The sequence below is a fragment of the Corvus kubaryi genome, unplaced genomic scaffold (assembly GCF_017639235.1).
Source record: "Corvus kubaryi isolate FWS band 111438036 unplaced genomic scaffold, C.kubaryi_AGA036_p1.0 66, whole genome shotgun sequence".
Lineage (NCBI taxonomy): Eukaryota > Metazoa > Chordata > Aves > Passeriformes > Corvidae > Corvus > Corvus kubaryi.
In genome coordinates, this window is record NW_024582054.1 from 15229729 (window position 1) to 15247038 (window position 17310).

At 38.8% G+C, this 17310-nt stretch overlaps 1 protein-coding gene across 1 annotated transcript in view; it reads right to left on the bottom strand.

The window, feature by feature from the left end:
- The window catches only part of SPTLC2 (serine palmitoyltransferase long chain base subunit 2), an 80319-nt gene that overhangs the window by 31707 nt on the left and 31302 nt on the right, over nucleotides 1-17310 (bottom strand). The window contains exon 9 of the mRNA XM_042047174.1: nucleotides 16566-16692. Coding sequence (XP_041903108.1) covers nucleotides 16566-16692 — 127 coding nt within the window. The remainder of the gene's footprint in view (nucleotides 1-16565; nucleotides 16693-17310) is intronic.

A 17310-nucleotide genomic window follows, 5' to 3' on the forward strand; every position in this document is an offset into this window, starting at 1 on the left:
GAGTTGGAGTAGCAACATTTATTCTGGGAGGAAGACTAATAGATAAAGACTGTAAAGCACAGAGAATTAAAATTAACTAGCAATAAAAGCTAAAGAAGAACAGAAAGCTGTCTCTCACACACCAAAACACTAGTAGGTTAACACTCCTCTGACATCTGGAAACACATGGCAATCATACTGGAGTAATCAGAGGAATGGACCTTGCAGCATAATTAAACAAGTTACAATACAACCACAAATGGTACCTTCTCTTGGAGCAATGCAAGAAACTGGATGAATTTCACACATACTAAATTTCCCCTTGAGTTTCAAACCCCACCAAATAAAAAGCAGTAATTATCTGAACACTCAAAGCGTTTTCTGAGCCTACTTCCACGCCAAAAACTGACTTTCAACTTGTCCTCCTTTCAACAGTACATATTTAATGAAGTGGTTAAGAAACACATCCTTTTTTCATAACACCAGAACATTTTGTTCACCTCAAAAAAGTAGAATAACTCTCTAGCTTGGGAAATTAAACATGAGCTGGAAGCCCAAGTGTGACCATTTCCAGGAATTACATCTAACAGAATAGAACAGAAATATTCCTGTAGTTTTAGTTCCACAGTGGTAACAAATGTATTAAAAGATATCTTGGCTCAGTTTACTTTTGATTGACCCTCTCTCTAGCTAAGATCAGTATATTCTTTTCTTCACGTAGCAGTTGCCTAAAGGATCCTATTATAGATTCTACTATATTTTACATGTGAATTACAGCCTTAGAAGAAAAATACATTCAGGCAAAACATGATAGAAAACAAAAAAACCAAACCACCACAACAACTGAACAGCATTTAAGACTTTACACAAATCTCAGCTGACAAATATCTGCTCATCACCTCCAGAAGGTGCAGTAAGTAGCTGATGACTTACCATCCAGAAGACCCACAACTCATTAAAAAAGAGTAGAAGATAAAGCATGATCCTTTGGTTCTCCCAAGAAGCACAGTTATGTGCATGAACAAAAAGCTTCACAGGGAAAGAATAAGTTGTCTTCTCTGTCTGAATGAGCAAGGGTGGCTCTTACCTTAGGATACCAGGGTCCAGTCCGACCAGAACTTCAAATATCACTGGAAAATCTCTTTGTTGTTCACTCTTAATAAGCACATGCAGTGGGGACATAACACAATGGGGACAGCAACTGATAAACTTCCACAGACACACAGATACAGATCTATTTTTACTAACACTTAAAACTGTTCTCAGATTTTAAGCATTTCTTGCACCTATGCAGTAGCCTTCAAAGGAGATTTTGCAGGCTTTTCCAAAGCCCAGACACAGGTGTGCAGCAACTCACACTCACTGTGCAAAGACGTACACAAGAAAAAGCTCAATGCCCTTTCCAAGTTAGAGGCTTTTGTTTGTTTTCCAATACATGACAATTAGTCTTACCTTGATAACAAAATATTTTTACTGTTCTTGTTTTGTACAATACTGTTATCTCCAACTGTGCCATATTACACAGAGTATACTACAAAACCATTTTTTTGAGATTCCCCAACAGCTGTAAAGCATTAGTGTTGCCACTACTATTAAAGCCATGTTAATGAAAAAGTAAACAGAAACCAGTCAATCCCCAATCAAGCTAAAGGCAACTGAAGGCATTTGTCAACTGATGCATCAACTGATGCACAGTACTTGAAAAAATAAAGCCAAAGAACATAGGCTACACCACAGCACCGATGATCAGGTGCTAATTAGGTCAGCACTTACACCAAGGCAGAACCAGACTGTAGCATGTTCAGAACCTTCCTCTTGACCAATCTCCTGCTCCAGTAAGTGACCGAAGAAGTGATATCAGCTTCTAATTAACACCATATTAAAATCATGTAATACAACTCTAAGGACAAACATGCCTGAACAGTTTTCCTGTAGGTTTTATTATGGCTCTTCCTTCTAGTTTGCAATTTATATTTCCTAAGTAATCTGAATTTTCTAGAGCCAGCAACCAGAATTAACCTATTTTATTAACTGAAACACCTCAGTCTCTCTTGACACACAGAATGAACTGGCATCTGCACTGAGATGTAACTAAATGAAACAGGGGGACATCCCCCAGAAAAGCCCACAACTAACAAAAAACACAAGGCACCAATGATCACTTTTGCTGAGCTTTGTGTGAGCTGTAATGAAGTGAATTTCAGTACAGTTCTGGGGAATACAGATTTTTAAAGGCTCCACTGGTATGCAACATCATGGGTTGCATACTGACTAGCATTTTTAAAAATACCAGATATTTTCAGCATTCTGATAAAAATACAGCCAATAGAATACACCAACTATTTCAATGGATGAACTTTCAAAACTCTCCTGTTTAAAATATTGCTTCACAACAGGGACAACACACAACTCTTTGGTACCCAAAAGACAGGATTGTTTGTAACTTAATACGGAAACATTACAGCTGTCTTAATACCAGGATAATTCCTACACAAGTCTGGCATTTGAGACATGCTACATATTTGTCACAGAAGTGTGTGAATTTTTGTGCTGTTATGTGAGGTTCATCAGTTGATGCCTTGGCCATAACAGTACCTCCTCCCACACATTCGTTCTCAGGTTGCCAAAGAGATCAGCCCTCTGAACCTGGAGCTTTTTCACCAGACCATTTATTTGTTCTACAAGGTACATCCAGCCCTCAGGAGTTCACAGCTAAAGGGATACCAACAAAATGCATGTGTTTACAATCTGTCAACCTTTAAAAGAAATCTTAAGAACCACTGAGCTTGTAGCAGCAGCCTTTACAAAGTTTAACACTTGAGCTGCAGTGCTTTTTACCCTAATTTTAAAAACTGCCCTTTCCCTCCGTATAGATAAGAAAATGACACACAACAGGGATATGGAGCCATTACCATCTCAGGCTCCCTGTGTGATAATCAGAGGAAATGATCTGCTGACCTCAAGCAGTCTTTGAAGTCTGCACACACATTACCTAAAGAAGAGGGAAGGACTATTCAGCAGGACATACATCCCCCTAGGCCTGCTCCTCCAAAAGCTCTGCTGGATGAGTGGTTCTCTCAAAACCTGTAAACACCTGGGCTGCCAGAAAGCTTATGGTTATTGACCATGTTCAAGGACTGCTGTGAAACAGGCTTTGTATATCAGTGTTTCATTTAAGCCTAACATGCAAAAACTGTCATGCAGCAAGCATTGATTTCTTTTCTTTAGATCTGAATTATTAAGTTAGCATCAGGGAAAAACAAAACAAATCAACCACAAAAAATCCAATCGCCCCCCAAAACAGGCACCAAATCCAACCACAATTCCGATTCACATTTATACAGCCTGTTATCTTATGCAAGATGGCATGCAAAGTAAAATGGAATTGCTCCCATTGTTTCGTTTCAACAGTCTCTTGATTTTAAAGATACAGAAATTATGAAATAGTAGATCCACATCACATAAATAATCTACTGGAGTTATCCATGTAAAAGAGCCACATCCTCAAACGTAATGCCACCTTGCAATTAATTTCAATAACTCAGTTTCAAGAGATGGGAAGGAAGTCATAATGCCATCTCTTGCCACTTCTCCACAGTCAAAATGCACTTTGAATTACAGAAACCTGTTTTCTTTAACACTTAGGAGAGTCTAAAAAGACTGCTGGTTGCTGGTAGCATCAGATTCTTTAATGACTACTAGAATCACGCGTATCTGGTAATTTGCTTTTAAAATTTTTCCCCCAGTACTAACTCAATGGTATACCAGACACTGCAGAAACACCAACTGTCTCTACTTTAAAGTTCACACAACAGAGAACAAAAGATTCCATGCTCTCCTTTTGTGTTTAGTGTGACTCTTCATGGGAAACCCACCCAGACAGAAGTAGGATTTGATGTCTTTGATGAAGAATGGATCTTGTCCAAGGCAACACCACCACACAAAACCAAACCAAAACACTGTCTCCTGTCAGAAGGCTGTCAGAAAGACACAAGCTCTTTCCACTTAAAGGAGAATTCAAGATAATGCCTGGTTGATTAAGTTGATAAAATTATCCACTAACTCTATTTTACTATTAAAAAAAGAATAAGAAAGCAATAGCATGTGCCTGTGTATCTAAAAATGAGTAAGACCGGCTGAACACAAAATTATTTCATAGGCAAAGAACTGCATAGGAACAACAGTTACATTTCATGGTCACATTACACTCATCTCCTCATATACGTTTCAAGCCCTGTTGCAATGAGAGACTAGGCTCACAAGACTCGGAAGGATTCCCTAACTCCAACCCCACAAGCCACCACTGTACTTTTCCACACAGGACTTTTCCAGAGGCCAAATTTCTACTGAAAGCAGTTTAAGTTCTCTCTAGCATTAACATAGCCAAATAGATTAGCCATACAGACAAAGAAAATCTACTGTGACAGAAAGTGAGGACAAAAGCACATTACCAGCCAACTTCACTCTGACACTAGCTGAAGGATCTGCTGAAGAATAGCAGCACTGCCTGCAAGAATCCCCGCCCCCCCCCCCCCCCCCAGACAATCCAGAAAACAATATCTGAAATGTAATTCACAATACCTGTTCCTGTTTGTTTATACCTTGCTTACTGGATCTGGCTGCACTGCTGTCACATGACTAAAATTCCCTGCATCCTAACAATTATGATTTACAGTCGTCTTTATTTTGAAGGTGAACTTATAAAGTATTGGTTCAGATCAAGAGGTAATTTTAAAGAATGTGATAAGGGCTATCCCTCCAGAACAAAGAAATTAAGTTTTTGTTGCCTGGGTACACGTATTATCTAACTGTACATTAAATCACTGGGAGGATTTGTGGGATTGCATTAACACTACTTACACATTAGCTCATACAGATTTTGTATTATCACAAATGCAGTCATGATAATAGTGTTCATAATCATTAAAAAGACAGCTGTATATATCCTGTTTGACAGCTATTCTTGTGTCCTGCTGAGAAGAAAGAAAAGAAATGTGCGCTCATCAGACTACTCTTCTGAACTAGTTATGGCACCTTCACCATAAAGTCAGAACCATGAAAAAAATTACCTTTATATAGTTTCAGTAAAACTTACCTTTAATTGATTTGTTGAAAAAAGCAAGCATTAAAAACCTTCTATTTTCTTTTTATTATGATACCACAGACACTGAAATTTAAAAAGCACATCTTTGCTCTTAAAAATCTCAAAAGAAAGCATCACTGAAGAAGAGACAGAACAAAAAAAGACTCAAATCTTTGTACAGTACAAATAGGCTGGCAGGCCTTTATGGCAGATTGAAGCTACAGAGAGCAAAAACATCAGGAACACATACAAACACCACATTTCTTTAGAAGCTAAGGAATGTGCAAGCTTTGACAAAGCATATTATATTAAGGATGTTTATAATCTACTTCCATGGAGACAGTTCAGTAGCTTTACAACATAGCAACGAAGAGCGTGAACTATATTTTCCATCTGTTTTGTGCGGAATGTTTTTTTACAATGGAAGTCAGTACCAAAGCAAACTGCTCCATGGGATTTTAAACAGCAACACAAAAGGGTAAAGAAATCTTTTCCTATGTAGTACAAGAGAAGATGGAGGATATGAATGGCTATTAACAATATATACAAAAATATGTGATGAAGACCTCTTGTTTCAAGCAGGACATGTTACACATGATGTAGCAGTCACCTAGTTTAAGCTAATATTACTGTGTTTATTAATTGTAAAATATCATACAGGTATAAAAAACCTTACAGAACCAGATAGATTATCACCTCCAGCTGAACATGTGCAGTAAGAAGAGCAAAGCAGCCCCTTTCCACATTTTAAGAGAGCTATAATCAAAAATGGAAAGATACAGTCAAGTATAAAACATGAAATCAGCTTTAGGTCAACCATGAGGAGAACAAAAAGGACAGCACTGTAAGTACTTCTTCAAGAGGAAAACAAAAATATCAGCACTGGAAGTACTCCTTCCATCTCCAAAGTTCATTTTACCATAAAATCTCTTCTGAAGCTATCCACCTTAAAACAGATAAAGCAAATTTTAAAAAGTATCTATTAAACTCATATATTATTAGCACATTTTCTGCCATTCTGCTGCTGTTAGGCTGGAGTTCACCCTATGTTATATGGCATAGCTGTTCTCTACATGCATAGACCACAATAAAAAGTGCAGAAAACCGTATTTCTTTTCCCAGAAAGCAAAAGAGCTGCAGTGCACACCAGCTTTTCCAAGCAAAAGCACAGTGCTTAAGTTTAATAGGTGTGATCTATACAGACAACACTTTAAAAGAAAGGCACTTGAAACACTCCACAATACATTAGTACTATAGAAAAACAAAGGTATATGGAATATACAGCCCTTGTGGCCACATTAGACTCCCCTCAAATCTAAAGGGAAGTCATTGAACATTTATGCCCTGTGTTAGGAAAAATGCTGCTATGAAAAATATTCCCAAAGTCCCCCATATGAGCCTTCAATCCCACTGAATACATCAAACCCAAAACTTAAGCTCTTATGAAGACCACCACATGGATCCAAGACCACGCCTAAGCAGCAGCAGTGTCTTCCACCATTCCAATAAATGCCATTACAAAAGAACTATCAAAACCCCCAGATCCTACACATCCACTTCCCAGAACACAGTGTAATTCCCCTTGTTTACCAGGTATCTACAGAGCTTCCATGAAGACATGCAAATCCTTCACTTCGTGATGAATTGTCAAAAGAACGAATCCCAAGACAACACAAACACTTGTAGTGGAATATTTTTTTATCTACATAACACTTTCCAAAGGTTTCCCTTGGTAGTAAAATTTCCAAGTTAATTAAATACCAAAATCTACGGACTCAACCAGGATATTAGGGCATCATATTCAAAATCGACAGGCTACAAGCTACTAGCGCCTTCTTCCTAATGGAGAAAATCTCACCCAAAAACCAACCAAACAAAAAACCCCCCAAAAACCAACCAAACAAAAACCCAAACCAAACCAACAAACAAAAAAACACCACACCAAAAAAAACCCCACCAACAAAACCAAACAAAAAATCCCAAAGTGGTCATGTAGCACCTTCTACTCCAAACTGTGCTCACTTTTCTCAAAACATAATGAAGAAAGAATGCACAAGTATGAAGTATTATGAAAATGAAAAGTATAGAAATCCGGTAAAAATGACTGCATACAACACAGGTTATAGCCAAAGCTGTAGGGTTAGAAAAGATGAAGAGTCTGACAACCATAACCAATGTCACTGAATGCCCTGTGTTAACAGGGAACACCTCCCAAAATCAAACTCGGAAAAAAAGAATTAGCTCCATTGTGTTCAGGAAAAAAACAGAACAATTTTCCCCTAAAATTCTCAAATACAAGAATAGTCTTCAGGGAAATGCAGCAAAGTATAGTCAGTGTGGTTTAATGGTAAAGTTATTATTTATTAACTAACATTTAGTTTGCCTGTATATTTATCCTGCCATTAGGCACATCTTTAAGGAGCTCACAATGGAATTCATAGACTGGAAAGACAGCCAAGTATTCAACTTTAGAGCAGTAATTTGGTAGCTCTTCTGACTGAGCTTTAACACACTAGCTTCCCTATAGAACTCTTGCTAGCTAGTCATAAAAATTAGATTTATTTTTTCCTGCATTTTTTTTTAGTTTTACATCAAACCAGTATAAAAGCACAAGGTTTTACAACATCCATAGGCCTTAATCTGTTCTTCTAAAACTCAATGCCAGTTCAGGCAAATAGAAGGATTTGTACATCATATAAATCACAGGCAATAAGGTAGACTAAGAAACAGTGCAAATTAACTGCAGCTGACTAGCAACAATCTTCTCCCCCATTCCCTACAGCTGCATTAGCCACATACTGAAGTGCTGCCCTTAAATATAAAATCAGATAGGAATGCTCTAAGTGCAAGAAACAGCATTCAGCAAAAGTCAGCTGATTGGTCACACTCCATGTCAACACCTTAAAAGCTTCTAATAGCATTGCTGCTGAAGCATCTGGATTAATGCTCAAGTTCTAGCACAGCAAGGCTTGTCATTCACTGGAAAAGACACACCAGCCAGCTATAAAGTGTCCACCTTTGGTTAGAAATAGCCAATAATCAGCTTCATCTAGAAAGCAACAAATAGAGCTAGGGCATCCATTCTCTTACCTGGATAGTGAGGTATCCCTGAGGGGGTATCACCTGAAGGGTAGGATGCGTCTGACTACTGTACTCTTTGGCAAACTCCTTTGGGAGGTGGCCACCATAAACACTGAAGTACCATCTTCTGGCCAAACTGAACAGAAGTCAGCTCTATAAAGAAATGATGCCAAGAGTGCTACGAAATAGGCTCCATGAGCTTGAGATAATAATGAGATCCTACAGAGAAGTACGCTTTGACCAGTAACTGATACTGTAAAGTACTATGAGAAGTATTTATCTCTGTGTTAGTCTGAAAATCCAGAAAAGCAGCCTGGCAGACAGACTACCTTCTAACTATGTCTCTTGGTAGAAGAATCCTTTAAGGGATAAAGAAAGTGAACAGAATAGTCCTCAACACCTACTTTTCATCAGTGGTACTAAATGGGACCTTATGGAATGGAGCACATTAAGTTCCAAAGTTCTTTCTGTACTTCAACCGGACTTTGATATACCTCCCAATATAATATTGCTACAGATTTCACCTAAGAAGAGGCACAGTGGGAGAGACAGGATGCTGCAAGTGTGTATGTGCTCTTTACTAATGTGTCCTAAAATTACAAACTTTCACTCTGAACGAGTTGGTTTGGTTTGTTTTTTTTCAGTAGGAAGCTTATGTATGAAGTTATTGAGAAGGCAGCACCTCAATCTTTCACAGAACACATTTTCATACATCTTTCTGTGAAGACTTTGATCCATTCAATAAGAGGTCCTGTACAACATTTCAAGTTTCTCCTTTGACATCAAAGATGCTTATAGCCAAGTTATCTCATGATAAAAACTATAGCCTGGAAGTTTCCCACCAAGTCAGAGCTGCCCACATCTACCTGTGTTATCTGTTATAGTAGCCATACTTGTCCTTCCACAGTGTGCTCTCAGATTTACCCTAAAACGGCAATAATTTCAACAGGAAGGGTGTTGAGCTTTCCCATGTTAGTAAGTTGTATTTGGCAAGAAGCTCCTGGTATCCTGCCACCTGGAACTGCAGTGAGGTGGAAGAGTAGGCTTTGTGCCTGAAAAGGCCCAAACCCTGGAGACCTTGCCTCTCCTTCGACATTTACAGACTTGTTTTTCCTGCACAGCTCTGTTTTCCAGGGATCCTGGAAAGATCAAAGCTGTGCATATAAAACCCACAATTGCCTCTACAATGCCAGGTCCTGAACAAAAAGATACTTGTCAGGAATATAGCTATAATCCTAGAAAAGACAAGCTGTATTTCAGATTGGAGGTACTAAACATTTTGCTTCCAGCTCTTGGTACAGTTCTTCTGCAAGAGTTACACATCTGTTTGCACAGAGTACTTAGTTCTAGAGATGCTAGTTGCAGGACAAATGAGTTCTCCACTGCCCACTTAGAGACTGAGTTTGCCAACACACTTACATGATACAATATTAAGCTGACCAGCTGGAAAGCAAGCTTGAAAGTCTTAAAAAGCTTCAGAAGTATTTTACTGCTGCCTTTTTTCTTTCTCTTTTTTTTTTTTCAATCCCACTGTCCATGGACAAACAGTTAAGAAATATTAGGAGCTGCTAGCCAACATGAACTTGAGAAGCATGCATACTCTGTAACACATTTTCCCCCATGCAGGCAGTATTGTAACCACAACTTTTCCACTATGCAACAATTAGGCAATAACCTGAGCATTAACAGAAGCTGACTTGTGGCAGAAAGAAGCCCTACAGGTTGGTTTATCCTGTCCTTGACAAGTCAATTTGTCTTGAACTAAACCCCAATACTGAAATTAGACTGCAACAGAATCTGCTCAATCTTATTCAGAGTAATCTCAAATCTCTCCTCTGGCCATATGGTCTTCAAACACATTAATTGGCATGCAGGTTTTTCAGACAGCTTCTTCCTTCAAAGATTAAATCTGTACTATCTAAGAAAGTTTAATTCTGAAACATTAGCAAACATCTGCACTCTAGCAGGACAAAAGTACACATTGTAGATTGTCAAGATTGTCTGCATTTGGGAATTTGTGGCAGGTCAACTGCATTGATGGGAAATGGCATGAGTTGACCTTGTGCCAAACACATTTTCCATCAGAACCCACTAAAGTAGGCATGGACAGCAGCTCAGCTGGCCTGCAACTCCCACATAGCCTAACACAGCCCACAGAAAAGGCTTCATTACTGACTATTGCCTGTTTCCAAAGAAGATAGAAACAATTCTACCACAGTCTTCACAGAAGTCTCTATACTGCACAAACTATTGCAGTACTAGTATTATTTTTAATATGTAGAAATTTGGTGCAGTTGCCAGGACTGATGATAGGAGGCAGTGCTTGTGTGGGTCATTCAGGTATTTTCTAAAAACTCTGCTCTAGTAAATCATGTACCACACCAGGAACCATGAACTCTATTTAACACTAACCCAAAGAAAGAGTGCACATCACCTCATGTGTGACTGCTCCTGTTGAAATGCTTTACCTTAATGTTACCTTAATGATTTAGAAGTGTATCAGTTGCACTGTTGCTAACAATATACTAGTAACCTGCTACCAGTATTTTCTCCTTTCCCTGTAGTAGCTGCACACCAGCATTCTGTAAAAACCTGGCACCACATATGCTATTGAGAGTAAAAAGATACACATTTTAAATCAAATGTAGTATAAGAAATGAAGAAAAATTAAATTACTTCAACAAAGCAATATTTCTGAACCAGAATGTTACAAGAACAAAGCAGGTGTACACTTACAAAGATTTATAAGCTCTGTACAAACACCACAATGTTGAATAAAGTCCAAAAGAAGAGGCACTGAAGAATTCTCACATTTCAATGTACAACACAAAGGGCACAACTCTGATAATGTCTGTAAACACTCTTCAAAGCATCAAAAGCTGAAAGATTTCTCCTGCCCAGCCCAGGTTAAAGCAATTTTTCTGGAGGCTTGCCATTCTCTGTGGGAGGCAGGTAGGGGTGCAGCAACAAGCTGGATTTAAAAGATCCTCAACTGGAAGTACAAATACAGAGAATGATGTTTAAAACTGTTAGAACCCTGGAGAGAAGCAGGAAACTCTCTTTATGACCCCCAGAGTATTTGTTTTTCCAACAGTTTCCCAGCTCAGCTTGAGATTCTCAAGGGCAGCAACAAAAAAAATTTCACTTTGCTCAAATTAGTTTTGACTGGTCCCCAGGTTCCCAAGGTGATAATTTAACACCTCATTAACAAGTGCATTATTGGAGGAAATTCAAATGAACCGATTTTAATGATAATTGAATGTTTTCAGCATCAGCCTGCAGAAGGAGTATTTCCCCCTTGGAGTACAACAGCAGTCACTGCTTCCATTTGTGGATCTACTGCTGGCAATGAATGGCAAAGTACAGACTTCATTTATAAATATACCATAAGCTACTTAAAATTCAGGTCCAGGTGCTGAAACATGGGCTATTCCTTTATTACTCCTTATGTTTGTACGTGCATATAGTTGTGGTTTGTCTTTGGAAAGAAAAAGGTAATGTTACAAAATGTCCAACTTCAAGAAACTTACTGATTAGGCAGATGATTGAACTGCTGAGGTCCTTTCTTCATGTGAGGGCCTGATTAACCACATGGAAGTTAAAATACTAATTGCAGTCTTTTCTCCTCCAGAATTTAAGCAGCCCATCTGAGCTTTGTTTGGTTTAGTTTCCCCCCCCCAGCATGCTTCTCCCTGGGCATATTGACAGTATAACAATGGTCCTGAATTCTGAACAGCTCAGTTATGCTCAATTCTCTGCCAAGACAGCTGTACGTTCTTATTACTTCTGGTTATAATTGGCTTAACTACCTTCTCTGATTTAACTCACTCAATATTGTTGCACATAGCAATGGCAAGAGTAGAATTTTTTTTTTTAATGTTTTCACTGATGAGGTGGAGTCAATTACTGGCTCTTCACAACTGAGGTGCTGAGAAAAATACCAATCAGACTGTGTGCTGCTGACTGACCAGCCTCCAAAGAGCAGTTTCCAACAGTTTAGCAGCTGGGATGGCCAATGCAACTGCTGCCTCCACTGAACTGTGTTGGATAATAATCCTTCATTTCTATACAGTGCTCAAGACAACATTCACTCAAAATTTAAGAGCCATCTTGGGCAAGGTCTATCCACAACTCATTCTATGCATGCTATGTATGGTGCTGTGATTAGGTGTGGGATATTTGCCTCCTAAAACTCACATGGAAGTCAGTAAACTCATTACAAATGTCAATAGGTATAATTACTATTACTGAGTTAAGGCCTGTGGAAAGAAGTAGTTCACCTCTCTTACAAGCCATTAGTACTGCCAGCTGTAGTTCAAACTTAAAGGACACCTGGCTTTAAGGCTGATCTTCAGTTTTACTACACAGGAGAGCAAACTCAGTTTCAGCTCTGAAGGTGCTTAACCAGTCCCTAGACTGGTTTCACTTTGCATGTTTTGATTTGCCTGAATCTCACTTGGGTTACTTATGATTTTCTTCCACGTGCCCCCAGCAATGTTATCAGGGCAACAAACAGGCTGGGTCCTGAAGAGCTACAGTGATAACAGAACTCCAGTTGTACAGGATGTATCATTGGCTCTTATGTAAATAACAGAAAGAAGCCAGCTGGATTCCCAGTCCTAGTGAGACTGTAGTGGCAAAAAATCCAGCTTTCAACTCAAACCAAACCATTGATGCTGAAAAATTCATCACGACAGGCCAAGTACTTAACATCATAAATCAAAACAATGTCTCATTTACCATGACAAGACCCAAGCTGTCTCATTTTCCCTACAGTCAAGTTAAATAACAGCAAGAATCAAGTGGCTCTATGCTACAGCTTTCCAGAACTCCATTCCGAGAATCAATTTGTCATCTTTGTGTATGTGTAGTATGACCCTGAAAAGACTGCTTATTGTGTCTTTTTATTATCATTGTTTAAAAAGCTCCTTTATCTACAAAACTATATGAAATTCATTCATTTTGTGGCTGAACAGAGCAAGAGCAACATTCACCAAACTGCTGACAAGCATCTGCAACACTTTTTCATTAAAGTTTTCAACCATAGTGACTCTGAATTGGAAAACAGTTCCAAAAGGTTTTTGCAGAAAGAAGCCTTCTCCATCTCTCCTGCTCACCTTGCTCTACTATATATCAAAGCCAAATGTGATGATATACAAGATATGTACATTGTCACCTGAGTTCTCTGAAGAGTCTATATGCTCAACATGTTCAACACTCTTGAGGATGACTGTTCCTCTGAAGAAATTCTCAAAGGGATCACAGATCAAGTATGTTTCGTTTAAGACCCCATGATGGTCTTCTAGCCAATTACAGCGCAAGACAAGTCATGCAAAGTAAAATAGGACAGAGTATTGATCTGATAATGTAGAGGAGCTACAATACTGCAACACTACTACCAAGAACCCCTAAGGTGCCTCTGCCATTGCTTTAGCTGTTGGCATGGTTTTTTGCAGTCTGGATGAAGGAACAAGTAAAATACATATATATATATAGAGAGAGAGAGATAGATAGATATATAATTCATATATAATTCTACTGCTGTAACTGTCTTCAGGGTGATTGAAGTTTGCTAGTCACGTACATGCATACACATTACAAAGAATTAACAGATTAATTTGAATAGAAATCAAGACACAAGAAAACTACTGTCCCAACTCAGGCAGCACATCTCCACATAAGCACATCTTACATTCTCTGTTGAGAAGCTTTTTATAGCATCTGTATTTTGTCTGTGCTGCCTCCTACTAATATCCTATTTAGTTGCTGGCAACTTGCTGGAAAAATCTGAAAGGAGACATTCACTTTTTTTAGTTATGTAAAGTTTTAGTAATTACACCACCTTATATTGTAAGTTTAGAGTCTTCAGATGCTTCTTTAGATTTAGAATTAACCTAAAAACAATTAACATATTCTTGCAAAATGATATACAGAACCCCTTTCATCTTCAAAAACTACTCTGTTCCTACAACTTATTCCTCAGCTACAGACTGTCTCAACCTGACATGACAATTTCCACAATAATTTGATGCCATGGAGGACAGCAGGTTTTACAACATGGTATGTGGTAAACAGAAGCAGTCAGACAAAGAAGCTGCAAAGGCTCTTTTCAAGAAAGCATTCTTGAAGCCATTAAAAGATTTAGCTGTGGTCCAAAACATGAGGTTGGGAGCTAGCCATCTACTGTTCTGATTCCAGCTCCACTCCTGTGCTCTTGTAAAACCACTGCACTATCTCAGTTTCCTTCATCCATTCATTCAGCTTGACTAACTTAAATGCAATGAAATTTTTGTAGTACACAGTCAATTCAGAGGTGCTTACCAGTCACCCAGTTTAACACTATTTCTCCACTTGTCTTTCACAGTTAACAACTATTACCAGCACCCATCTACTCCTTATTTATTCACAGTCAAACCAACTGCAGGCAGTGGTCCTCCAGAGCCCACTTGTAATTCCACAGAATCTAAACAGAAGTTTTTCAGCCAAAGCCCTTAAACAAAGAAAAACTTTTGTCATGCTATCACTAATCAGCTGCTCAGTTCATCCAATTGAACTTTCGCCAACTTCATCCACAGAAAATGTCTACAAAGTAGTATTATCTCTAAAGCCTTAAGGCAATTAAAAAAAAATGCATGACTGGGAAACAGCACTCTGCAGAAAATAAACAGAAAAGCACTTTCATGCAGAAATCATCCTGTGAGGTGCTTAACTCAAAGTTGACTTAGATGCTTAAAGAAGCCAGTAACACTTTCACGAGACCTGTAGCTGAGAAATCCTTTGAGATTTGACAGGGTTCTGGCTATCCAGATGTTAAATCCATCACTTACGAAAAGTGCTACAGCTCATATAGAAAGTGGACATACGGAGACTTCTTCGAAATGAAATACCTATCAAACACCAAAAACCACTCATTTTCTCATTAGAGTGCCTAGGAATTCTGGTACTTCTTGGTACCAAATTAGCAGGATGTAGCTTGACATGCATTTTAAGCAACATGAGAACAAAAAAGATCTTTTGAGCTTATCTTTTGCCAAATTCGTTCCTGATCTGGTTTGCCTTTCAGCTCAGATGGATCTCACTGGCATAATGGCAGGAGAAGTCTGGAAAGGAAGTTACTTCCATTCTCCTGGCTTGAACAAATACCACACTGTAGCCTCAGAAAGAGACAAAAATGCCTGAGTTTAAATACTGCAAACAGAAATCAGTTACACATTCCTTGCTTCCTGTTTCATTAAGCAAAACAGATACTGGAAGAAACCCAAAACAAGCAACGCCTAAGCAGACCACAGATTGTTGGCAAATCATCAGCTATAAAAAGCTCAAACAATTACTTTTAAGACTACAGCAAGACAACTTTTTGTGTAGTTTGACGCTTGCTTAATATCTGTACTCAAGAGCAGGGAGTCACCTCCTGGCTCTTGGTACAGGTCTCTCACATGGACCACTCAGAAGCACTCAAAGCTAGCACAAATGCAGGCTGCTGCCCAGCTGTACTTGCCTCACTGAGGATGTGTCTACTGAGCAACCACCAACATCAACTGCTGGCACTTAACCCTGGTCTCAGATAATATAAGCAAACCAAATGAAGCCTATTATAACAGAAAAATTCTCAAGTCATTTCCCCAGTGAGCTTTTCCACTCTAAGTTATCCAACAGGTTGGTTGGTCAGATGATGCATGTTCAAAAGCCAGTTCATTTCTTCAGCATACACCACCACCACCTTGTGGCCACATGCCTCAAGCTCCAAGAATTCAATATATACTGCAGTCGGAATTCTAAATGCCTCCAACAGATCCTCAGCAAACTACACCAGCATCCTGTCTAAGCTGCTCACAACTTTTTAATTACCTGTGAAGAGGCAAAAGTATCCTACATGCAAACCATTTCAGTTTCAAGGCAGCTTAAAGAGCTATTTACTTCATGCTGTAACAGAAGGAAGCCACAACCCCATAATCAAATGAGACAAGAATTTGTCATTATGGCTTTGAATGCCCAGAGAGTAGTACAAATTTCCCTTTTACTTCTACAATGAAACAGGAAAACTAAGGCAATAAAGACAAATATGCTGAATTTCTTCTCCTAGGCCATTAAGTTCACCGATTTTGAAAAATATACCTCTAGCTCCCCAAGTAAAAAGGGATTTCAGAAACATTTCCATATTTACTTTAACTGAGATGCAAATATAAGAAAATAGTGTCTTAGACAAGACTAAGATGACTTACCTCTAGCTGAAAACTCTTTATGCTGTAATTAGGCTGATCTGCCAAGCAGAATTGTAAACTGGTTTACCGATCCAGAAATTCCAACCATACGTGTACTAACAGATAATTATGAAAGCGCCCACTGAATGTGTTATCTGTCAAAGTGATAGAAGCTCTTTTTGGCTTCCTGTTTCTACATGCTTACTGCTAGAAAGACTCACCAATAGTTGTACCATCTTCACCCATAATGCACTTCACGGAGGTGATGATTTGCTCCACAACAGGAGGTGACATTGACGTTGCATATGCAGCACTGTGAGAGTATGTCCTGAGGTAATCAATCAGTTCCTAGCAAAACACAAGAGGCATCAGACATAGCCTTCCCAGCACTCAGAGAAATGCTTCTGTCGTATCTTTAATCACAATAAAACAAGGCACCACAAAAAACTTCTTTCAGAATGCCCCATAAGAGAACAAGTACCTCAAGGATTAAGTTAACAGTCCAAGAAATAAACAGCTGAAATGTGAACAGCAGGGACATGACAAATAATAATGTCACAGGGCAAGAATGTGTATTGATCAGAGACAAATGTCTATGACAGACTTGTTTAGCTAACACCATCAGCAGTGGATTGCAACAAGGGTTTGCATTATGTTTGTATTACTTAGGCTGTGCCCAGGGTGAGTTTCAAAAGTGTTCATTACAACAGTAGGAATACACAGAAAATCAAATAGTGGGGAGCAGGATCCATACGTGCTTATGGATCATGCTCAAAATACTTTTTTCCCCCCAAAATCCACTAAACAAGGGAACAGGTCACAAAATCTTCTCTCTCATTCATCAGCACAATATAAATAAAGCAGTAGGTGTAATTTAAGAGCACAAGAACCTCAGCCTAACCCTTCTGCGTTTCACAGTTAAACACATGCTATCTTTCCTAGAGGGCAAAAGCAGGTCATATAGGA